Source organism: Caloenas nicobarica, chromosome 11, assembly GCF_036013445.1.
Source record: "Caloenas nicobarica isolate bCalNic1 chromosome 11, bCalNic1.hap1, whole genome shotgun sequence".
Taxonomy (NCBI): domain Eukaryota; kingdom Metazoa; phylum Chordata; class Aves; order Columbiformes; family Columbidae; genus Caloenas; species Caloenas nicobarica.
The window spans coordinates 12,037,599-12,063,792 of record NC_088255.1 but is presented as its reverse complement, the minus strand read 5'-3'; the positions used below and the strand labels follow the sequence as shown (position 1 = coordinate 12,063,792).

The 26,194-nt window shown below is 41.5% G+C and overlaps 1 protein-coding gene across 1 annotated transcript in view; it reads right to left on the bottom strand.

The window, feature by feature from the left end:
- The window catches only part of PDZRN3 (PDZ domain containing ring finger 3), a 142,576-nt gene extending 118,392 nt beyond the window's left edge, over positions 1–24,184 (bottom strand). Inside the window, exons 1-3 of the mRNA XM_065642477.1 lie at positions 23,217–24,184; positions 16,927–17,013; positions 15,685–15,792 (exon numbers count right to left, since the gene is read on the bottom strand). Of these exons, the coding sequence (XP_065498549.1) occupies positions 15,685–15,792; positions 16,927–17,013; positions 23,217–23,933 (912 nt within the window). The 5' untranslated portion in view covers positions 23,934–24,184. The remainder of the gene's footprint in view (positions 1–15,684; positions 15,793–16,926; positions 17,014–23,216) is intronic.
- Positions 24,185–26,194: the final 2,010 nt, after the last annotated feature.

Below are 26,194 nucleotides of genomic sequence, written 5' to 3'. Positions count from 1 at the left end.
GCTTTTACACAAACGAGGATGTATCTACTTGGCCTCATGCACTTGTGCTGTTGGATTCCCAACTGATTGAGACAAAGATAAATGTGTTTGGGAATAAAAGGTTTTAGCCCACTCTATCTAAATTCCTACACAATGTTATCATCATGGAAGTTGAACAGCCAGACAAATAGCAGTGATGTGTAGCCATTGTCTCTGGAAAATATTCTGAGTAAACTTAAAACTTCAGTTGACCACTTTCTAATTTGTTTGTCATTTAAAGTTTTTTCATTTACACTAAGCTAACCTGCCCTAAGCTAATTCTGGTAATGCTCTGCTTTGAGTTCAGTAGTCCATAACAATCTGTAGTATGCAATCCGATTCTCCTATTTTGAGAAAATTCCTCTGTTACTGTTCAAAATCCCCACAGAAAACAAAAAGTTCACTCCAAAGGTGATTGTACAGAGAAATAAATTAGATATGCATATAATGTACTGCACAATGCCCTAAAGTAAACTGACTTATTTAAGGGTGATTGTAAATAAAGTTAGGCAAATATTTCAGCCAAAAGTTGAATTTAAAATTCAACTGCATTCCTTTCAACAGCACATCAGCTGCCTTTTACTAATTTGTCTGCAACAATATTACCTGTGAATATGTTCACTTATATCAGATACTCGACCACTGACTTACTTGCAGCACTTCCTATAAATAACTATTATTACTTAATGCACATGTGACTTCCAGGCTTAAATTGAAGTTGCATTTTCCAGTTTTACAGGGAGGACTAGAAATACTTTAACTGCGTGCAGTGAAAGATACATCTCTTTTTTGTCACTAACTTCCACATTTTATAAAAAAACAAGTACTTTCCAGAGAAATTGCTTGTTGAGGTCCCAAAGGAACTACAAAAATCTTGCTTTGTTCTTTCATTTTTAAAAAGGCCTGTTCTGGAGATACGTGTGTTTTATTTTCTTCCACTTTCCTTATATGTTTACTTATAATTTTTTCCTCTAACTGTACAATAAAGGAGTCATGTAAAACAATATCTGAATATGCATAGCTTTTATCACAAGGTGTTTAAGTGTATAAAGTTATATTACGCCTGTCTGGGAAGTCTTTAAATGTCTGTCTAATGTCTTTTCCCGAAGTGGCTCCTCCTTTTGCTTTATATTTTCTTACGTGTAAAGCTGTTCCAAGGACCAAACTGCTGACAAAATGGAATCACGTTTTGTTATTTTTCTAGTTTTCCACTAAAGGTTACCTATTTGTCTGTTGCTCGCCTACAGCTTTTTCCTTCTTCAGAATGTCAGTTTGACTCAGACTCTCAGCCCTCTCAGAGTAGGTGGTCTGTAACATTAAACCATCAAGCAATCAGTTTTATGCTTTCCTTTCTTTTCACAAACAACGGTAGGAAATCCTCTGTCTGACACAGTAAAGGATAAAGCAAAACAAAACTCTGGCCCGTTTGTGATTCAGCGACACGCTTGGAGCTCTTAATGCCCAAAATGCTACGTGGTTTTGTTATAATAGCATACTTTAATCCAAAGGCTATTTAAATGATAGGCAAAGTAATGGCTGGGAGAGAATAATGATAAACTGTAGCTTTAGCATTGACCTTGATCTAGAATTTCTTGAATTTGTTCATCTAACCAAGATTAACTGTGGAGCTGAACTATAAACTTTTGTAGAATAAATTTAGTTAGATCATAGCACAAAAAAATTAAGCTCGGAGAAGAAAAGTAGTTTTAAATAACTTGGACACTTGACAATAATGCAAAGTATGTCTGTCTAAATCGCAAGGAGTGGTAGAAGTCAATGTGCTCCAGTCTCAAAGTCATGCCAGGTTCCAAGCCTGTATCTACTCTACAATTAATGGTAGAAACTGCAACAAAATAAGGAAAATGAGTATGCTGTAACAAAAATAATGGGAATATTCTGAAAAGGAGAAAAAACCCCACAACTTTTCTCCATTATCAAACAGAAAGCTAATGGTGCATTTCATTTTCTTAAAAACAAAATATCTAGTAATCCATAACAATAACCACAGATGTGATGGTTAGTGATTTGAATGCTACTAACTGAGGAAAATAAGTGTCAAGCAGTTTACAACAACTGAGTTGTTATTAAGTAGGAGGCTGAACTAAAAATCTGTTATTATTTTCCATAAATTTTTTCTCAGGTGTCAAATGCCACGATTTGGATTCTTCAGTGAACAGTTAAGGTTTTACACACTCGAAGGAAACATAAAATGAACTTGTGTCTTTCATAGATCTGTGGATATGCCATTTGTGGACTATTTTCACGTGCTTACAAACTAGTACCTAAGACCCCAGTTTTTCTTATTCTAATGCATATACTTTACGCAGATGAGTAGTCCCTCTGGCTTTAGTAAAACAAATCCCATACTTAAGCATTACCATGAATGTTTTACATGTTCAGGCTTTTTCTCCCCTGTAGTTGACAGTTTATGGTAACACTTTCATTGGGGCAGCTTTATCCTCACGGATTCCTGCTTACCTACCGATCATACTACAGGATGCCATAGAACTTAAAATAATAGTTGCAATGAATAATTCTAGATTTACTTTTTATTGGTAGATTAGAAAAGATTTTAGAAATGTGCCCATCAGTTCTCAAACTCAGCAAAATCTTCACCACTGACTTTAGCTGGGCAAGATTTCTGCCCTAGCAGATATCAGATTAATGGGACACTATGCTCATTACTGCAGGGCAGGATTTGTCTTTCTGTTTTTAGCAGCTTTTAAAATACTGTCCAACTATCCTTGGCCACTTGCTTACTCAGTTTCCTTTGGGAAAGGGCTTGCATGGTTTGAAATGTTGTGGTTTGCGGTTAACAATGAATTGATTAGCACATCAATGACAGATAAAAACAGAGACATTTATTCTTTTAGCATGTTTGACTTTTATGTGTATTTCCATAGCCCTTTTTTCCCTGCAAAAGATGATGTACATCATCTGATTGCCTGAGAATGCGAATGACTTAGTGTGATTATTAGTCTGGTGGCAAAAAGTGGTCAAGACCTTTCCCAAGACCTCCATTTATAGCCTAAATTTGCATTCTTCTACAAGGATAAGTAAATTCTACCATGGTTTATCGCTTCATTGACAATTCACTTTAATTAAGCAGCCATGATAATGGCATTTCTTACTGAAACTGCAGGAAAACACTTTCTAAGCATTTAAAAGCTTCTGGGCTCATTTTTTTTCCAGAGGTTTTCTAAAGGAGAGGAATGAAATGGTTGTAATCAGACACAAACAAATAGTACAGGCTAGACTCCTCAATCCTTGTTCATACTGAACAAAACCTCAAGCTGTGGACTAAACCACTGGAAAGCAAATTATTTTTAGGGTAAGTTGTTATTTAGGATAAAAGGGACAGAGTTAGTGACAAGTGTATCATCTTAGTTCTGACTGAGGGGTTTTGGTTCTTTTGTTCTATAGATCTATAAAAATTATAACGGAGTATTCAGAAGCAAGCATAAAGTTTAGGGCAGGACTCTACCAGGGCACCTCTCAAATCCGGCAGATTCGGGCGTGCTGCTTTCCCCAATTCCTCAGCTTATGCACAAAATGCATCTCATCCCAAAAGAAACTTCACAGCATCTGCTCAGCCCCCTGACTCCTCCCTATTTCTGCCTGAGATATGTTACTAAAATGTTGCTCGTTAATCTAATGAGTCTGGGTGTCTGAGGAAGAACCACAGCAGAAGGGGAAGGCAAGCTGGGAAAACGAACTGCAATGCACAGTGTCAGCCCAGTGAAAGTAGCCTTTAATGGTCTATAAAGCTTGGGGATTTGCTAGACCCAGCAAGAGGCTAATATATTATCTATCGCGCTCTGACACCCTTGCTCATTCCTGTGTTTATTACTTGCTTCTAAAGTCAGCTGCTCTGCAAGCCTGCAAATGCCTTCTGCAACGAGATATCCACAGAGAGGGCAAACTTGCTTTTTGATAAACTTAAGATGGAAGAAAGAGAGAGAACATTTTAATTAGCGGCAGGGGCTAAAACTGGCTAAAACTGAGGGAAAAGGTTTGTAACAGAAACAGTCAGCAACTCCCCTGCTGCAGAGGAAACTTCGCCTACAAAGCTTTTAAGAGGAAAGAGGGAAGCCAAAATGAAGAGAAAACAATGAAAGGTTATATATTAAAAAAAAAAAAGCATCGGTATGTACTGGCTCCTTCAGATACAGGAAGGAATTGGAGAGCTGACTGTGTGAACTTTTAAATTAAAACAAGAGTTGCTAGCAGGACACTTATGAACTGTAACTGCATCTGAAGACAGTTCATTGCTTTACGTTCCAAATTGTTTGACGCTTACCACCGCTAAAGGCAGGCTGCGAGAGGCCAGCTTTTCTTCAGCCTACAGCATGAAAGGTGCCAAAACTTTTACTCTGAAATGAGCTGGAGATTCTTGACGAACTAGCAGGAAAAGGCAAGTATTGCTAGCAGAGAAAATTGCAAAATGCAAAGGGGAAAATGACATCAATTCAAATTGTACTGCAAGCCTGTGGTTAAGACAACTGCCTCAACTCAAGGAAGGAATCTAACCTGGTCCAAGCCAGGGATGGTGCACCTGAGAAGAGCAGCTCCCAGCCTCTTCTGGTGTGCCGACACGCTTGTTATTTTACCAACATTTCATATTCTGTGACGGTATCATTACCTGGGGGTTTTTTTGTTCATATTTGGGATGAACTAAGCTTTAAAGAGTTTGATACACAGTTTTTTCAAAGAACATGAAATAATTTAAGAGTTCTTCCTAACTATAGATGTGAGGTTTCTTTACAACTTACAATATATGAATGTTAGCCTTGATTCTGAATGAACTACAAGGGAGACATAAATAAAATGCAGGCAGTGGGGTGTCCTCATGAATTTCTTTTTCTTTGCAAGACATTTGCATCAGAAAAAAGCACTGTACAGAAAGTGGGTTACTTGTTCTTAGGTTTTGGCAAATGATTATAAACTTCCATACATAATACAGATTTGCACACCTACATAAGTTCATCAAACATCTATTTGGAAAAAAAAAAAAAGGCTTAAAATTTGCGTGAGAACTGTGAATAAAAGGAATAACTGTAAAAATGTAACGTAACTTGACTGGTGTGCCTGCCCCAGCAGCCTCTGGTCGGCAGCCAGGCTGTTCTGCGCAGGGTTCTGGTTCAAATCCGTGCCCTTGGCCATATCGAATTCAACAGGCTGGACTGCATCTTCATGTCCAACAACGTGCCACCTGCTTACAGATCAATCCTACCTTTGTCTTTTGCGCTAAGTAGTACTTTGCATCAGCAGCATTAAGCTGCTGCACAGACTCAGCATTTAGGGAACAAAAAAATTCCTTTTTTGCTAGAGGGTAAAAACAATTAGCTAGAAAACAATGGTGCATCTCCACATGCCACACAGGAAAAATAAGCTAAACTGCCAATTGGTCTGTGTGTGCAGATCAGGTTCGATACTCTGGGATTTCCAGTGAATTACATGGGACCTGGTTTGAGCCGACACTCCGTGTTCAGTTCACGTGTGGTATAGCCATAGGAGTCTTTTCTTTCTCACCATGACCTTCTCCTTGTGAAACTGTAATGTATCTCCTCCAAAAGCATACTCTCAGAAGTATTATAAGGCCTAAAACCCTCACATTTTCAGTAACAAAATATTTCCTGGATTATCTGTAATATTTTCGTTTATTCATGATATGGGTTTGTATTGATAAACAGAGCTTGAAGAAGCAAAAATAAAAACAATCACCCTATTCACCTAACTCATGAAAGCTTTACCTAGGCCCATTAGTATTTATAGTCAGATTTTGGATTTAGAAAGAGAGGATTGTTAGAAGAAAGAAGATTTTTTTTTTTTTTCATTTTGTTTTGTTTAGAAATCAAGTTAGAGAAAAACACTTTGGAGAATGTTGCAAGGGTGGGGATCAGATGATGTCTTTGTGTGTTTCTTTAGGAGAAAGAAGTAGTTATGCAATTCCAAGCAGCCATGTGGTATGGCAGCTGCTAAAGTTACTGCTAATTTTTATTAGAGCTGGCCAGAGCCAGAAAAAGGTCTGCTTTATAAGCAAGACCTTTTAAGAAATAAACTAAATCTTCCTGAGCTGGGAGGCCTGCAGAACTGAGAGAAGAAGGAGGAAAAACAGCACTAAAGAGCTCTCTTTTTTTCTTTCCCCTCCCTCCTCAAATGATTCAGGAAACATTTTCACTCTCCCGTCCTGGTGCTGGTTTCTTTCTCATATTCATCCCATCAATCAAACACATAATATTTACTAGTTTTCAGCTCAAATTCCTGCTCGACCCCCTGGCCCAAAAGAACTATTCACATGCACAATGTGTATGTGCTTTTATTCACCTGAGGAAGCAGGACTGGATCATCTCCAGAGGTTCACAGAACGGTTCGGGTTGCAAGGGACCTCTGGAGATCATCTGGTCCAACCACGTCCTCTCTAACCTCAGCCATTTGGTGAGCCTGTGAAACACTTAATGATTCTACTCTATTTGTTAAACTTGAAGATGAGGTTCAAAATTACCAGTACTCCTGTGATATTTTACAGGACTGAGCACCTGTGGCTCGTGTCTTTGAAAATCCGTGCGTAAATTAAACTGGATCCTGAGTCAAGCTTGATGACCAAAGCTGTTACTTGCTTTCAGCGTTGCTCACATTTACGCACTTAAAGGTTATGTGGGTGATGGCAAAAATAAAGCACACAGGCAAGTACTTCCAGATAAAATTCACTACACTAAGGAGACCAGTCATGACTCTTCATATGTTGTCTACTCTCAGTTTAAACAGGATTAATTCTGCACTGCTGTTAAATGGAGCATGTAGTTAAGCTGTGGATACTATACTGGGGTCATGGACGTGTCAGTGTAAAAGGGTATATAAGAGCAGCCTGCTGCAGGGTATACTATCCCTGAGATCCATAGGTCAAGTCCTACAATAGAGGCTATATAAATTAATGAATTTATTTTTAAAGATTATTTTAACACCATGTTTCAGTAGACTATTAAAAAAGAGGCTTGCACCAAAAAAAAAGGATACTGTTTTCCATATTCTGACTCTTTTTCCACCTGTTTCACACAACTGAGGTACATTTAATGTATAATTTCAGTTGCAGATAAGATGCGCCATTTGTGCTATTTGGGAACTGCGTGGCCCAGAGCTCAGTAATCACCTAGTCCTGCACAAAAGGAATGTTTCCTGTTGTGTACACAGGGATGAGATGTCTTCACCATCTAGTGATCAACCCACATAGCCTGTTTGTACCGCTCCTCCTTCTACTCTTAACAAATACTCAGCTTGCCTTTTTTTGATGTATTATTGCTGCACTCAGCCTTTAAAACTCATATTCCACTTTCAGAGGTAAATTCCCTTTACAGTTGTAAGAATTTACAGATAGAAGCTTCTTTAAAAACATTACACCATTATATAAAAGCTAACATAATATAAATTTACTTTGCATACTAAAATGCATAATAAAGTCTGAAAAGCAACAACTCAAATACTATCCTCATTCAAAAGCCTCAGTGCTGAAGCGAAAAATTCTCAACTACTATTACTGTCAGCCCAGTACATTTGTATATATGAGAGTCTAAAAACTTTACAAGTCCTGTTGTTGCATTTTATAGTGGAACGTAAAAGAGTAAATTGTTTTAAAATTTATCAAAACATCACGCTTAAAGAAGCAGTCAACAATGCTGGAATTAATTTCACAATGCTGATAAGTTGTCACCTCTTGGTGTTTGAAGCGAAGAGCTGCAGTTGATTGTGAGTGGCTTCCAATTGTTCATATTATGAAGAATGAATTAAATAGGCAAAGGAAAAAGTGTTATGTATAAGAGAGAATACGAATCTAATGTCATTATTGCTATACAATTTGATATAGTAAATTTGATCAACTTCTGATCAATTACCCTCATTTTCTGTGTATTCCTCTTTGTAATGTTTCATGTCTTCTCATTAACATTTAACAATTTTGAAAAAAGAAACAAAGCCCCGTACCCCATATTGGAATATATTCTGTTTATTATCAAGCAGTAAGACTTTATTTCACTTAAATACTACAAATACCATTAATCAGAAGTGACTTTGCATTATATTTCTTACTAGAATAGATTCCAGGATTTCAGTTCTGTTTCTGTGTTTTGTATGTGGAAAGAAGGACACATTCTGCTGTGAAGAACGCAGCAGCACAGCACTCACGGCAAGCAGGTCTGCATCTCGCTACCAGAACAAACCGGGTTTGAGCTGCAGGGTCAGGATCCCCAGGAAGATTTGGTCACCCTCACACATTCAGTACTTTTCACGTTTTCTGGACAAATCCCATTTTTAATTCCAAACAAAAAGTTATGCAAATTTTACTCAAGTGCATTCTGAATAGCAATGGTCCGAGCTTGCTTTTTCATCAGTTATTCTGTACTTCATGCATATCTTTTAGTACAATTGACATGGTAATGTACTGCGTATGTGCTAAATTAAGGATGATTGTGTCTGATTGCCCAATATTATGATACAAACAAAACATGTGAAAATAGTTGATAGGACATACTGTGTGTTTTCTCTAAAAAGACTCAACACATTCAAAAATCTAAAAATAAAATCTAACAGTTAATCATAATGGTTTGGCTTCAAATATGGAAAACTGAATAAGGGTTGATTTAAAATGCAAGGAAATGTACCACATGTGAAAAGAAGATTAAATCGTCCCATTGTTATATGCTCTATATGCATCCTTTAAAAGAGTATTTGTTGAAGTCTCACATGTTTCTCTCTGCTTAGCTACAGAGGATATGAAACAGCTATTTTTGACTTCTCTGAAAGAGTAATAATTAATAACACCAAAATCTAGGTTTCTCAGGTGGTTTGTATGTTCTCTTCAACACAAGTGTCTCAGCCACGGGCTCATGTGCAGCATCACGACAGCTCCTGCAGCCCACAAGGTCACAGCCCAGGCTTGTTCCCACACAATAGAAAAAGCTTTTTCAGGCAGGGCATACGCTAAATAATCTGTGACTTTCACTGTTTTTTAAAGTGTTATAAAATGCTATCCTATCAGTGAAAATTTTTCTCCCACATTTTCCATCCCTATAGTCATTAAAAGTTTGATGCAAGAGAATCTGACCTGGACAGCATATTCCTCATAATCACTTCTCGTTCTTCTCCTCAAGAGCCACTTCCCTTTCAACCATGCAGTTCCAACACAAACATGAACAAGGTTATTGAACATTGGTATATCCCAGCCCGCCCCAAGTGCAGAGCAGCCTGGGCTTTCACCCTCTTCATCCATGTCCCCAGAGTAGGGATGTCAAAGGATTTCCAAGTGATGCCAACAACAGGCTCTAGGTTTACCCCGTGTCCAATTAACTTACAGGTAATTTGTGTAAAACTGGAATGGCTGCAGCCACCCCGCACGTATGTGAGGAACAAAGACAGAATTCTACAGTTAAACTGTTTCCCCCCCAAATTCAGCGTGAGCAGGGCAGAGCTGCCCAAGGGGTCTCCGTGTGCCCTGGACACCCCGGCAGTGCTTGTCTTCTGGGCTGGGCTAAAGATTTGTGCTGCTGTCGGGGAAGCTCGCTCACAAATGTAACTGCAGCACCTTTAAAGAAAAACGGCATTCCTTCCAGTTCCAGCAGTGGCAACTATTTTCTCTGATTTGTGCACCATAGTCATGGCCCCATCTGAATAGCACTAAATGTTTACAGGACAGAATTGACATTTGCTAAAGACTGGTACTGGGGTTGTTCTCAACCACACTGTGTTAGCAAGATGCAGAGCAAGTGCAGGGGGAGAAGGGACATAGACACCATAATCCCATTAATTTGAGAGGTGTTACACATAGAGGATCTATTCCCGAGTTTAGATAGCTTTTTTGGCTAATTTAGTTACCTCTTTTTCATTCAGCATGCCCTTCAGAGCAATATTCTGAGCTTCCACAGATTCAAAATGCCCACATTATGCTTGGGGTCAACATGCTGTGGACTTCGATTAAAAAGAAGAAAGAATAACATGGTGTAGAAATTTGAGCGGAACTCATGCTGGACCTTTTCAAAAGTTGCAGCATGAAATGTGCTTATAACTTGAGCTCTGCAGCCTACTTACCCATAATACTAGAAACAACATTGCTTTGTTTGCAACCCTTCCATTTTCATCCCATCCAACTTCTTTTTTCTTTTTTTTGTTTGTGAGAAGGACAATAGAACAGTATTTAGTGTAAAAATCCTATTGTACATCTTTGGTTTGTTCTCTTTTTGCCGTCTGTCTCGTCCCCTTGCTTCCTCACCTCCCTGCCACAGCTTAGACTGTAGCGCTGGCATGAAATCAGGCAAATAAATTTATAAGAGGAAAAAATGCAGTGATAACCAAAGCCGCCTGTTTTCATTTGCATTTTGCTCTTAAGGTTATTTTTATTCCCTTTCGACCAATCTGCGAGATCTATGCTTTAGCACAGGCACGAAGCTGCTTTGTAAGATACCATTAACAGATAGAGATAAAGGGCTTGGAAAGTTTTCTAGGAGTATAAACTCTAAAAAAAGCTGACTCTGCTTTAGCTGCACTCACTGCCCCATTCTGTTTGCTCTCCACAAATACTTTAATGTGCTTGTGTGTCCTGGCAGGAACATGAACAGCCAATTTTAAGTCACTGTCTGAAAAAGTTTTCTTCTAGAAAATTAATTCCTAAGTGTATGTAGCTGCACAGTAAATCTCGTTTGCAGAGCTGAACTCTTCCATTCATGACAATGAAAAAATTGTGTTTAACCTATACGCTTGTTGGAGTTCAGCTAGTGCTTGCAGTAAGTTTCCTGCAAGTAGCTTATAGGCTTAGGTTTATCCTACTAAAGCTGGCAAAATTTGAAAAGTACCCACCGGCAAATAAGAAACTGGAGGCTGTGTTCAGTTAATAATTTTATTTACTGATTATTTGTGGAAGTCTCCTGTGAGCTGTCTGTGAGTGGTGATAAGTGGAGAAGGGCGTACAGGGCAGGGACAACTGCAATCTGACAAGAAAACCAGACTGGCAAACACTGAACCCTTTCAGCCCGGAGGCTCAGTCTTGTGGAAAAACTAGACCCCATCACGCGCCGGCAAACCACATGGAATGTCTTTTCATTCATTCATTTGCTGAACTTTAAAGCCATCCTTGCCTCAGCAGCGGATCTTTCTTAGCACGCGTGTGTCACTGATAGGAAAGGTAAGCCATGCATCCTTGCTTGCCGTTCCTGCCCGCCCATGTACCTTGTCTGGGCTCATCTGACTTTTCAGAGGCCACGTTGCTAACATGCCTACCGAATTAATTTTGCTGAAAGCCACTCAGCCACCTCACGTGAGCAGAAAGTGGCTCTGCCAAAACAGCACATTTACTACAGGCTGAACAGGGAACCCGCAGCAAATAGCAGATTTTGTTTGTACATGTACAGTAGATTTGCTAAAAAGTTTCATTGTTCTTACATGTAATCTGTAAAGAAATCCACATAATAGAAAAGCAGCCTATAATTTGTAGCAAATGAGTGTGCTTTGGGGAAAATCAATCAAATGCACTAAGACATCCTCTCAACTCCTAAACGAATGATCCTTCCCGTGAGCGGCACGAAACACCGGGCAAGTCCCAGGTGGCATAAATCCTCAAGGTTTCATTGGAGCTGTGACAGTTTATACTACCTCAACAGTACCCTAATTGTGCTTAAAACTTTTTACGGTGGCAAGCAGTCAACATTTCAAAAGCCTCTTTCTTTCTAAGCAGTCCCGAAGCTAAACAAACAAGTTTGCTAGTTAGTGAGAAGAGAATGCCATATTTAATTTATAATCTTTCAGAGCTGATGTGCTTAAAAATAAAAACTCTGAAAATCTAATTTTGTCTTAAGAAACGCCAAGCAGCTGTGTAGAGGAGGCATTCATGGCTGGGACTTGAACCAACTTTTGTTAAGAGGAAATTAGGACCATTTTGTTACCCTGACAAAAATGAAATCTATGAGAACAGTAATTCTTTTGCATCAAAATCAATAGTTTCAGCATGTTTTTAACATGGCCATTTGCTATGGAACTTCTTAACAATAACTCAGTGAATCACTAGTACTGCATTAAATCAGCTGCTTGCTTTGAATACGTAAGTACAGAACTGCATGAAAAACATGTAGTCAAACCAGAGAAAATCTCATAGTATCATTACTTCCTCACTTCTAAAGTAATTGTGAAATAGCTGAAAACTGATACAGGTAAAAGCATTGGTTTACATAGAGCAGTTACAAAAGGACCAAGATCCAAGTCTTTAACCCTAAGCTGACAAGAACTTCTAGAAGTTATTTCCATGTACACCTCAGGTTACCCATTTGCAAAATAAGGATAATAATATTAAACAGTGAGGAAAAATTATTAAGCAGTTAAGAGCCATAATTTGGTCTTCATAGTTCTATGTAAGCACTAAATACCATTATTATTTAACAGATTCTGTAAGAAAAATACAAGGGAAGAGGATATTCCTCTCTATTTCTGTTCCATGCCGCTTTGAAGATCGAGTAGCACAGACCACACAACATTCATCTTGATGTATGTCATTTAGCAGTGGAAACGTGCACTTCACAGTGGCATTACTTCTGTCAGTGATACACAAAGGGCCAAAAAATTGCTTTTACAGAAGATTCAAGACAATCCTTGAACATGATGAACTTCTTTGCATTTAACCCTCTAAAAGATGTAGAACAGGAAATCCAAATTACGTAAGGAAAATATGTTTACAAATTATCTCTGATATAATTAAGAATTTATCTCAAATTCTCAGGGGATAGAATCTGCAAGCAAATATCAATATAACAATGCACTTGCTATCGGCTAGAAATAGTACTATGTATGTGTCTAATCCCTGCTCAGTAATTAGGAATGTTTTGACAGTTCTGAAAATGAGAAATGACACCCTTGTATGTGCTCTAGAACACATCCACCAGAAGATTCACAACAAAGAAACATTTTCCAAAAGGAAATAACGTAATTTATGGCTTACTTCATTGTAAATGCTCTGTGATGGATGCTGGAATTAATTTTGGAGATGTTATGCTCAGCAGCTTATATTGGAATAAGAGTTCTTCATGAAAAAGTCTACTTTAAATCATGCTGGTGATGCATAAAATTTTAATATTGAACAAACAAGTCAAAGAAGTTCAAGATAGTGAAGTTCAGTTCTAGACAGTTGTTACTATCTTTCCTTACCATCCTTCATGCTTTTGAAAGCAAATGTGACCCACTAGGATGCTCTACTGTCTATGCCAAGTTCCATCTGAGTCCTCCAGCTGTGTCCTGCCAGTTAGAGCTAAATCTGTAAATGATTTTTCAGCCAAATGGTGAAATCGAAACTTTAGCAGTGTGAAGGCTATAAAAAAAATTGCCTTCAGGGGGACACTATCACTGGACATTACCTAATTTTCATCTAGATCATTTAGACGATATTTCAGTTATCTAAGATAATTGGATATTAGTACTATAAAGCTCACTTAGATGCCTTGATGCAGGAGATATCCCCTTTTTTCCTTAAACCCAACTAGGGTTAGATATAATGCACTAAATAGAAATTGCACAAAATACAGAATGAAACAGTTGCTTTCAGGAGCTGATGTCCACACCACATGTATTTTGAGGGCTCTGTATTAGAGCTCTCAAGTCCAGTTCAGTGAACTGGATGCCTCTAGTGGCGGGGGTGCATTAAATGAATTAATTTTATCTATTAAAAAAAAAAATCCAGTTAGCACAGTCAGAGACTACTCCGCTACGGGAATCAAAAATCAAACCGCGTTAGCTGGGCACCATTCAGAGACGTGCTTCAACAAGACACTCCTAATGGGAACTCAGATGCTGACATGGAGGCATCTAAAGTCAACTATTGAGAAACAGTGTGCAAAATTTTCACCAGCATTATGTATATATTTAGAGGTGAGAAGAGTGAATATGAAAATGAATTTGTGGTCAGAACAACAAGAGCTGTCAACACATGGCACTCAGGTGGGTTCCTGCTGCCCTTGGTGTGTTATAAATACAACAAATAGCTCTAGTGTATTGATTCTGGGGTTGTCTCTTATGAGAAGATATAACTTGGAACTGTGGAAAAGATCCTGCCCAAATGCTGCTCACACAGGCGTCGCTCGGGGAGGACACACGGCCACGAGCTACAGCAGGAAAGCTCCCCCAGCCTGTCCTCTGTGTTCTTCTCAGGTTCGCACTGTGTGTCCAGCGTAACTATTTAGTTGCTTAGCCCAGCCTGCGCTAACTTGGCAAATGCTAAACTTGTGGAGAAATGGAGCAGTAGGGAAGGAGTAGAAAAAAGTGGGGAAAAAAGGGTGACTTCTGCAGACTGACGCCGTGTGACCGCAGTTACAGACTGAGTTACGGTGCTTGCGCTAAAGGAGACTGAACCGAGCTCGCAGAGAGACTGGGACATTTCCTAACTTCGGGGTATTTCATTTTTCCAAAGTTTTGGTTTTCTTACAGTTGTTTGGTTCCTATGACTATATACTGCTTCAGAAACGGATGTCAGCTTTTCAAATAAGCTTTGGGGAAATAGACACTTACGGGAAGATTTTCAGTTCAAACAAAATTGCATAGTTCTCACAAAGTTGTCCAGACCTTTTCTGAATTACGTTACATCATATACATAGTTTAAGCAACTCTGGATCATTTCACAGCTCAGCCTCTTATCTTTTTTTAGTTCTGCTACTGTGGCTTCATTCTTTCCCATATGAAAAAAACTTAATTAATATTTTATATCCTGACTAAATTGTGAATACAATTTACCATAACAGTACAGAAAATAGCAAATACACATAGTCCCCTGCCAACAGAAAATCCTTAACAGCTGTTTATTGCTCATTTGCAAAACATAAGAGCAATGGAATTCCACTACTTAGAGAAACTGGCTTTTCCATGATATCCTTGGCAACAAACACCGCACTTATCTTTTTGAACAATAGACTCTCAAAGTTTCTCCAGCCTACAAAAATAAGACAGTGAAGAACACTTTTTCTTAACTGCAAAGTGCTAAACAATGGGCACTGACTCACAATCAGCTTCATTTTGTTTCATGAAAACCTTTTTCTCTCTCTTCCCCCCAAAAGTAAATTTGCTCACTGCAAATTGCAAGAAACGTTTCAAGCAACCATCACTTTCACAGGAAAGACTTTTTATTGAGGTCAAGACTTTGGCGAAATGAGAAGAAATTCAGCCTGCAATGTGAGTAATGTAAGAGCTTACAAACAGCATTAAGGGAGTTACTTAGATTTATAATAAACCATACAGAAATTGCAGAGCAGAATTTCTTCTAACTCTTCAATACTTGGTCTTAAATACCAAGGAAAATAAAATCATGGTTTACACCACAGATATTTCACATATGGTTTTAACTAAATAACTTACAAGTTTCCAATAGCTTTAAGAAGAAATATCTACAGCATACCAGATAGATGCTAGCTCCTCAGAAAGTAAGGACATGCACATACCATCCATAATCTGGTTTCTATATTTAGGTAAGAACTATACCTAAAGCCATGAAGGTCAGCACTGAATCAAGTCAAGCATATTTTAACAGACATGTCTTCCAGACAGTGTTTACCATGGTACATTTCTCCTAAAGCCACACTAAACATCATGCCATTTGAAGACCTGAGATGGAACTCGCACTATTAAAAGAGACTGGCTTGTGTATTCACATACCTCAATAATCCTGTCATGAATTTGTAGCCCTCCTTCCTTAGCAGCAGGCCCCGTGTCTACTATTTTCGATACAAAAATTCCTTCACTAGATGAGCCATCTTGATTGTCCTTTAAGGATGAAAATAAAAATATATTATTGTATCTTGAACTAACTCTAATTTGCCTTTGGCTAAAACTTGTCCATGTGACAACAGTGCATGTAATTTGAAAGAAATATTCTTATTGATGTCTTGATATGGAATTACTTTGTGCTAATGAGAACACCTGATACTCCCATTTTGAAAGATTAAACAACCAGGAATGGACTTTCATTAGGTACATTAATTGCATGGTAATTTTCCTCTGACTTAGGCCAGCTCAGTAGTAACTGTCATTACAATTATTCTTAATGTAAAATCTAGTGAGACAGCAGTCTGCTTGCACATCAAACATAAGACAACAGTGCATTTTTATTTTTAGTTGCACAGCTCTTTCTCTGGAGGCTGAAAAATAAAACAAAGAAGAACAACTTATACCTACTAAGGTATTTTCATATTCCTGTGTATAGTGTCACCAGCTTCTACCAGTGCAGAACAATGTCTCAGAAAATTGAAAAACTCTGACTATAAAGAAAGAATAACTTTCAAGTGAATTTGCTACGAATAAATCGTGATTAATGTCAGATTTCTGAGCAGCCAAGAAGTAGTTCCGAATACTTTCTAAATTACTAGGACAAGTTATAATCTACTCCTTGATCTAATTAAAGTCATATGTAGCAGCTCCAGCCAACAGGCACCCAGAAAAAATATATTAGTGAGTGTATGGTGCAGGAAACATCTGCTGAAATCAGAGAATTCAGAAGTAGGTTGTTTAAGTCACATCCCTTCACCTGCACAGAGGGCTGGAAAGGAGAGTAAATAACGTTTTCTTAATGAACTGTAAAGGGCCTAAAGCTGTGGGCCCTGAACTCCTGCAACATCTTCAAAGCAGGACAGTCTGAGAAAGAGATACCAGGCATTTCACTATTTTGGGAATGACGCTGCATCAATATTAGTGTCACTAGCTGTGACAGTGTGCGAGAATAAACACGTTGTGAGAGAAAAGACAGTGTGGTTAATAGACATCTGATACAAATCTGACTATAAGACTTGCTCTGAAAGAATCCCAAGAGAAGCAAATGCTTGTCAGCATTTTTCCTCTAAGTGTTGACCTAAATGCTTTTCCCAACTGGAAAGGGTGAACATATTTTAACAATTAACATACCACGCATGGTCGGCCACCAATAATATTAAATCCAAGAGAGCCAGAGTCACGATGAAGGACAAGAGTCAGTGCTTTAGTTTCTTCACCCTACGAAGAACAGATAAACATGTTCAAAACACTTGTATGCACTGATAGGTAGGATAGATAATATTTCTATCCAGGCTTGTTGGGTTGACTTCTTCTTTTTTCCCCCCATGTAACCCAGAGAAAAATGTTTAGAACAACTTCGGAAGCCAACAGCTCCGAGCCTCTGCACTCCAGCCACCCCACCGCTCCGCAGCAGCACTGCTCTGCAAAACCCACCCTCTAAGATTTATGTGTATTTTTTATTGAGATCTACAGTGAGACACTTAGCAGCAACAGAAGGTATTTATATGTAATACTGGTTCCTGCAACTACTTGACCTAGTCATACGTGATGTGTTATATAAAATACTCCATGTTTCCAGTAGTCAAGTTCTTGACTTTTCCAATGCTTGAGGGTGACTGAATCTTAAGGCTGCATTTTAATGTGGCTTCTTTCTAGTGCTAGCTACATGATGTTGTTTTAGACGGTATCAAACATGAAGTGTTACACAAGAGAAATTATCTGGTGAGTTTTACAAAACAGCTTTAAACAAAACTGCTACAAACTTTGCAAAAGACCTAGGATGCCAACTGCTACGCACAGCTCCTGCCATGAGTAATTTTTTTCTTTAGAATTTTAACATTAGCAAACCAGAAATCTTCCATCAGTGAAAATCATTATATTAATTCCCTATTAATTCCCTATTAATATCTGCAGTGAGCAGTTATCTGATTAAACAAAAAATGTACAACCAAGATAGACTGGAGGGACCTGTAGTACCTGGGGCACTGTGTGAACATGATCTGTTATCCTGTCCTGTTACCCCAGCTTCTTCCTAACTACAGATAAAAACTCATACAAAATCTCCTTTATGACACACTGATGCTACTTAGGTGTATCAACTTTAATTAAGACAGAAGTGCATGTACTGTGAAAGACAAATCCTCACAATGTACTTACTTCAATCTCAGTCAAGTGGCTGTTATTTACAGCACACAACTACAAAACTATACAACAGACAACAGCAGAACACTACAAAAGGCCATTTGAATAACAATTTTTTTTTTCAGAAATCAGAACAGGATCAGTACATTGTAGATCTACAGATATATATGAACCTTGCTACCTCCAAGATCTTTTTCTTTGCTTTATCCAACAGGTGAAAAAGTTAGGAACACAAAAAAGTTTGAGGAAGTTATCTTACATGTCTGGTTTTCATAACCAATTAATGACAAAAATTACAACAGCTACACTGTAATTTGACACAGATGTTTTTAGTTTGTGCATTTTTCTTCTAACATGTCAATTTGAAGTTGTCAGTCAAATATTAATGTCTATTAAACTCATAAAAAATGTCAAAGTAATCCTGGATTACTGAGTTACTCTCACAGATTTGGGGATGATAACGAAGCCCAGTTCCCTGCCAGTGTAAACTGGCAGAACTCCACTGACCACACGCTCGGAGCTCCACCACAGGGGAGCTGCACCAACATACTCCACCTGAAGATTTGGTTTACAATTTTTGCATTGGTTTGCGATCATTATCTTTCCTGCAGGTCAAATCATAAATAAGACTTGGGCCTGATACAGAGAAATATGAAAAAAACCTCTGACTGATTTTATTTGAATTTGCTACACTCAGCATCAGGGAGAATCAGGTCCCCAGAAGAGGACTGGAAACTGAAGTAAAGGGTATTTCCCTGCAAGTCTTCAGACCCAGACCTGAGACAGGATTTCAAGGAACATATTTACAGTCCTGTGAGATCACTTTCAGGGACTGATAACTCAGGATTAGAAAGACAAGGACATGCAAGTGACACTGTTTACTTCCACTATTATGCCTTTTTAAGAAGGAAAATCAATTAGAACAATCAAGAAACAATTACGACGTTGCTCTCAAGACACTTTCAGTAATTAAAGTTGAATGTTTTCATTAAAGCCTCCTTACGTGGGTATGATTTGATGCTTTTATACACAGCAGAACGAGTATTAAAGCAAGTGGGTTTGAATGAGTCAGAGTCGTGGGGAGAAAAACAAACACACAGACAAAAAAAACCAACCAAACAAATCCCCCCCAAACAAACAAACCAAAACAAACCAAATAAAACCAAAACAAAAACCCTACTGCAGTTTTTTTTTAGATACTCCTGAAAAACATCCAGGGGGGGTTTCCAGAAACTTTCCAAACTTTGCAGCCAGTTCTGATGGATTTCTACACTTGGCTCCATCTTCTCTGGGGAAGCAGAGATGTGTTACAGAGCACAACCCGCACATCACCACAGAGGACGAACCCACCAGCTCTGCTGACCCACTCTGGCACCAGGCAGCCAGCAGCACCTTGGCTTTAACACTTGGTCACTTTCGCAGATTCACATCTCGACACTTTAACAATTTCTTTAACAACCTTCTTTGCTTCATAAGGAAGTCACGATGCAAATGATTTTTCCAGGGCTCTGCCTTTCCCCCTCTAACATGTCGCGCGTTCCAGTGAAAGAATCATTAAACGGTGAGGTAACTGTGGAAATGCGGTGGCCAGCATCCATTCCTGCCCCGTCATCTGCTTCGGCAGACCTGATGGTTACTGGCGTGTTGTATTCCCACAGCTGAACAGAACTCTTAAACATAATTCTTGAAATTACTGTACTTCCCAGCTGAGTAATGCGGAGCTAATAGGCTGCCTTTCCCTTTAGATATTGGAAGAGACTGATTTCTTTGGTAGTGCTGTGGCTAAGGTCCATCTTTGTTACTGGAAGCACTTCAGCTCCTTGTTTACTAGTAAAGGGGCTGCCAGGACCAGCCCGGTGGATCCTGCTTGGGGACAGCCTGAGAAAAAAAATACCATCTTGTTTTAAGGGACTCCATCTGAGTTTTATACAATTAAAACTTGTGTTACCACCTCCACAGGGGTATTAAATCAGAGGTCCTAAATACCAGATCATAAACTGGTTCCTGTATGTCTTATACATTTACTGGGAGTCCGTCCCTGCTTCTGGTGGTCAGGAGAGCAGAAGTGCTGCCACCGCTGGCTGCTGCCAGTACCATGAATTGCTTCTGATTCTCCCTTACTCATTTCTTCCCAAAGGACTTTGACAGCTGTGTACATAAAGGAACAACCAGATCAGCTTATCAAGAGGTGTGAACAGTGGTATGTTTCAGCAAGGATTAAGCATTGTTTGAATAGTATGAGGTTTTTCTTGATTATTTGGACTTTGATGTTTCAGGATTGGTTGTCTGATCAAAGGAAATACTAATTTTGAATAAGACACACCACCTTCCCTACCACTCCCTCCTCAAACTCACCCACAATAAGCCTCACCTCTCCCATCATGGAATAATTAGCCACTCTGAATAAACCTTCAAACTTGCCTTTCGGAATAGGCACAGATTGGGCAGCCAGTAAATACACACGAAGATTAAAATGTTCCCAGTGAAAAGATGATGGGAAAGAATACACATGGAAAACAACTGCAATCACTTAAGGCACATCTATCTGTTTAAGGGACTTAAGACTGTGATATATTTACAGATGACCATGTGTATAACATATATAAATTTATGTATGTCTTCTCTCAACATAGTTACAGCAATGTTATAAAACTCACTTCAGATATGGGAGATCAAAGAACGCAAAGTATCATGAAGGAAGTTTCTGCTAAGGCAAACCCAGATCTGGGTCTCCAAAGTTCCCGAAAAAGTTTGCCCCAGCCAAAAGACCATGAATTTGGGTCTTTCATGAATGGCCTAATGTTCCTCAATGTCATATTTCCCCTCTAACTAAGCATTTAAACAGAACTGTAAGTGGGCATTTCTTCTGTTTTGACTAAAGCATATGTCATCTGATTTATTCTAGATTGGTTCTACATCTGTAGCAACAAGCGACCATCAGGCAGGGATGTCAGAAGACCCTTTTTTTTCATCTGCAGAGGAGCCAGAACATCCTGCAGTAAGTTTTGCAACACATGAACCCAGTTTGTTAGTGCTAGGGCTACTTCTGTTTTAATGCAGACTGAACAATTACATCTTATAACGAAATTTATTAAGTATGACTAAAGATCATAATTAATGATCGCAATGGCACTGCATGCTTTGAATAAGCAATTACTTCTGAAATGGAAATAAGTTATTCTGCATTATCATACACGTAATCCACGTGTTGAGGGACCTAATCCTTAGACAAGTATGTGTGCTCTGCTGAGTGTTACAATCTGCACCGCGCACTGCACAGCCTGCGCTAGCATCTCTGAGAAAACAACCCCAGAGCAAAATCTTGGAAGCATGCCACAGCCCAAAATTGGTAAAGCATCCCCTGCACTAGGTGATTACCACGGGTCTTTTAAAAAACTCTCCTGTGCACAAAGGTGCAAGTTTCTTGATTATACTTCTTTGGGAGCTGGGCAGACTAAAGCTGTTAGTATTGGAAAGCTGCCCAAAATGTTGTGAAAGACATGTAATTGATTGACCGCTAGACCACAAGTCTGTGGTGACATGACACCTTCCAGCTTTCTTCAGAGTAGGCGCTGCTTCACAAAACTGTATAACAGCCTTTTGTAATAGGGCTGAAAACGAGCACAGTCGTCTTGGCCAGCTGTATCCATAAATGTGATAAAAAGTATTGCTGGAAACTATGTACAATGCACATTTACAACTACTTGAAGCAGCACCTTTCATGCTAATAGCTCACTATACAGAGCTAAATAATGCAAAACCAACATTATCAACACTAGCCACAAAGAAATGAAGAAGGGGCAGTGTGAGAATAAAGGTGTGCTGTTTGCATCAGATCGGGGACAAGGAGGTAGAGCTGCAGTGAGACAATTTCTGACAGCAGGACTGTACGGGGGGTTCTCCTGTCCTCTGCAGCGTGCCACGGCAAAGCACAGGGGCTGCAGGAGAAGGAGACAGCACAGAACTGTCCTGAATTTGACATGAATGGGAAGCCCCTCATTGAAGTTTTACTAAGATTTTAACCAGCATCACAACCAGTATTGCCAGAAGTTAAAACAGTACATTCAGTTTTCTGTTTTGAGTTAGCTAAAACATGAACATGGTGGGTTGTTTTGCCCTGGATTTCCCAAAAAGAAGAAAGGAGGGACTTTAACATCAACTTCTGTTTCCTTTACTCAGCTTTCTGAACCTCAACATTACCAAAGGTGTGAATACAGATGTTTGACAGTTTTGAACAGTTTAATATGGCTGTGTCCGTGGCAGCACATTCCAGGTCAGAGGCAGGACTTCGAATGTCTTCATTTAAAAGATAATTGGCTTCTAAGGTTCCCCTCGCTGGGGAGCCTCATTCCAATTAAAACTTAGGGATTGTTGTAGCTCTGGCTTTTGATTCCGGTCATTTTATAAATGGTCGAATTCTGAAGGGGGCTGAATTCAAGTTAATTTTTCTCCTCCTAAATGGAGCTTTTCATGAACCCTGTGTGACTCTGGAAAAAAATGCAAGTACGCAGCAGAGATCTTGTATTAGTTCACGGCTGTTACAAAGATGATGGCTTCAGATCATGAAATAGCTGGCAGGGTGTCTGAGTTGCGTAAGAGTTAATCCTAAAGACAGCATTTTGTAGGAAGCCATACTCTGGGACGCTAGGTGAGCTAAGGGTCTGGAAAGTATTGGGTCACAACAGCCTCTTCCCATTCACTCTGCTTTGTGTTCCTCCTGGGAGTTGATTTCTGGTGGTTTAATACCATTTCCAGCCCTGGAAATTCCAGTTTTGCTGTTTAGAGGTTTCTTCAGGGAGAGAACCAAGAAAAAAAGTAATAATACAGTGATTTTGGTGTTTGATGCGTAAGTTGCCATATGGGGTCCAGATACCAATGATGGTCACAGAAAAAATACCTATGTGGAAATCGGTACATCATGGGTATTAAATCCCAAGGTCAGATATTTCAGGGATCTGGGGGCTGGACCGGCTCCTCAGGACAAGCTCCGCTGGCAGCCAGCGGCCGCCCCCCCGGCGCGCACACACACACAGCGCAGCCGGCCGGCCAGGAGCCCCCCCGCAGGGCCCCCCCGCCTCCCAAACCCGCGGAGACACACGCGGGAGCGTGTCTGTTGCCTCCCGAGCGGCTCAGCCGCCCCTCCGAGCCCTTCCCGCGGCCCGACACCGCTGCTGAGGGGCGGCTGGGGACACGACCACCCCGGCTCTCTCCCCGCGAGTGGGGACACTTCCCCGAGCGGGCGCGTCGCCGCCGGCCCCCCCACCCCCCCGCCCCCTTACCTTGCCGGGGGAGGCTGCGCGGGCGCGGGCCAGGGCGTCGAGGCGGGCGCTGTACTGCGTGAAGCGCTTCTGGTAGCGCAGCGCCGTCACCTGCAGCTCCAGCTGCGCCGCCGCCAGTCGCGACAGCAGCGACTGCTCCCGCTTGCCGGCTCGCAGCGCCTCCTTCTTCAGCGCCTTCTCCAGCGCCGCCGCCCGCGCCTGCAGCGCGGCTCCGTGGGCGCGCAGGGCGCGCAGGCAGCCGTGCCCGCCGGCCCGCCGCTCGCCGTGGGTGAGCATCAAGCCGCAGCCCTGCTCGCACAGGCCGGCGGGCCGCGCCTCGCAGCGCTCCCGCATGTGCGACTCCACGTCGCGGAGGTTGAGCACTTGGCGGCAGCCCCGGTTGCGGCACTTGGCCGGGGAGAAGTCGCAGGTCTCGGTGTGTTCGCCCAGGTGTTGCAGCGGCACCACCGCCTCGCAGCCCCGCGCGTGGTTGTCGCATTTGATGTCCAGCTTGAGAATGAGGCTCTTGAGGGGCAGGACGTGGTTGAGCTCCTTGGTGGAGATGCGCTGGCAGTTGACGGGGCAGCTGCCCTGCTGCACCACCCAGGGCAGCACGCAGCCGGCGCAGAAGACGTGGCCGCAGGGGGTGGTCAGCGGGTCCTCCAAAACTTTGTTGCACAGATTGCATTTGAAGTCGGGATCGACCTCCCCGCTGAAGCGATCCAGCTCGAACCCCATCCTCCTTCCGCTTTGCCAAAAACAAGAGGAAAAAAAAAAAAAAAGAAAACCACAACCCCCAAAGCAAAAGTAACCGAAGTGCGGAGACGGGACGGGGCAGGCGAAAAATAATAATAAATAAGTATCAGGCAGCTGCCCCCGCCGGCCGGGCAGCAGCTCGGGCAGCAGCTCGGGCAGCAGCTCGGGCCCGCGGCGCCGCCCCCGCTCCGTCCCCGCCGCCCCCGGGCAGCGCGCGCCCCGGCCCCGCCGGCCCCAGCCGTCCGCACGCGCCGCCGCCGCGGGCCGCTCTCCCGCCGCCGCCGCCGCGTGCGCAGAGCGCCGCGCGCTGCCCGCCCCGCCCCGGCCCCGCCCACCCGGGACGCCCCGAGGGGTCCCCCCGCGGGTCCGCGGCCGGGGACAAGGGTGCCTTTGTTTCGGGGAGAGGAGGGCGGGGTGGGCTCCAGACTGGCCCCCCCCTTACGCCACCCCCGTGCGGTGACAGGTAACCGGGGGATGTGCCCCAGGGGATCGCGGCGGACGGCAGCGCTCCCCGGGCGGGGGAGGCCTGGGCGAGGGTGGGGGACGGGAGGGATGCGGGGGGAACGAGGGGCCGGGAGGTGCGTGCGGGCAGAGGGGCGAGGAGGAGGAGGGCAGGTGTGGGAGGTAAGAGAAGGTGAGGAAGGAGGAGTAGAAGCTCGTCACGTTTGAGGGGCAGTCGGTGCCAAGTGGGACGGTTTGCTCGAAGGTGAGTGTTGGGGCGTGTTGGCCGGGGACAGAGACGAGTCCGGGACTTTTGGAAGGGGTGCTGCTTGGAGCTGCCCTCTGGGGTCACGTCCTTGGTGGGTGGCTTAGAAATTGGACAGACTGTTCAGTTCTTTGGTGAGACATCCTTACACTGTCAATGAGGAAAAGTGTGAACGGAACAGCCCTCCAGCGCTGCTCGTATCCCGATGGAAAAGGGTACATTTTTTCTGTGTTTGCATGGGCTAATATGTCCCATTGATGCCACTTGATGGAAGTGAGGGAGATCAGAAGAGGTTACCACTCTTGATATCTGTTTCTGCCTGGAGATGATTTAAAAGCCCCCCAGAATATGCTATAAAAAGCTAGCCAGACCACACCTGAAGTACCAGACATAGCATTAGGCAAAACCAATTTCTCTTACGAGGCAGATATTCAAGTACTGAAAAAAGCAATAAAAGAGAACAAGCTTTGTTCATTGTGGATGGTGGAGCAGAATTCTCACATGCACTAAAGCCACATACCAGCTCAATTGTTCTTTTAATGTGTTTTGCTTTATGGCTGAGTAGAAGCCCAACTAGAAACTTCAGTTTCAAATGACCTTTAGTATGTGCCTATTATATCACGGTAACATGATTTTCTGAATGTCTGGGATGATTATTTCTCTGTTAGTGACCTTTAGAAGGTAACAGACTAGTGGTTACACAAATATGTCCTAATTCAGTCTCAGGCAAGTAGTTTTTAGTATCAAGGGTTTTCACTTTTCAAAGATGAATTCCATCTATAGTGCTCATTTCATTCTAATTATTAATGTTCCATAAAGCTTAAGGTTCTTTTGGCTGTATACATCGCCCTACTGAAGAAAGTGTGCATCTTGTATTTGAGGTTGTATGCCTAGATAAGGAACTGTTTACAGATTTGCTCCTTTTAAAATAAATAAATAAATGATGTAGTATAGGAGTGCGCATGTAGGTTTTCTATTATCTCCATCTGAAAGTCATGCGCAGTCCACGGCCATAGTGATAAAATTTTACTAATACACGTATATGACTGACTTTCTGATTATTCTGTTTGATCTATAGTAGTGATACCTGTACTTTCTTCTTGTGCTTCACTGCCTTCTTCCTCTTCGTCTTCTTTCTCATCTCTGCCTCCTCAGGATTCCTCTTCTCACCCGGCTTCCTTAACACTCCCCTCACTGCAACGCTGCATCTCTTTCCTCCCTCCAACCACCTGGACCACCAGCCGCACACGCTGCTGGCTCTTCACGGTTTGTCTGTTCAGTCGATACGTGTCACTCGTAGGACACCGTTCTGCATTTTGTCACAAAAGCCGTTACCAATCATGGTGTCCATTCTTTCCCATGGGTATTTTATCTGAAGTAAAACTTCAGATTATGTGGTCTGGGGATGCACAAAGTACAAATGAGAGATTTGAGGGTTGGTGTTCATTTCGGTAGCTGCTGGTTTGATGGGGAAATCCATCAATGTAACCATTTCTGAATAGGCTGTTTTAAGATAACTGCTCTAAATTAGTGCCCC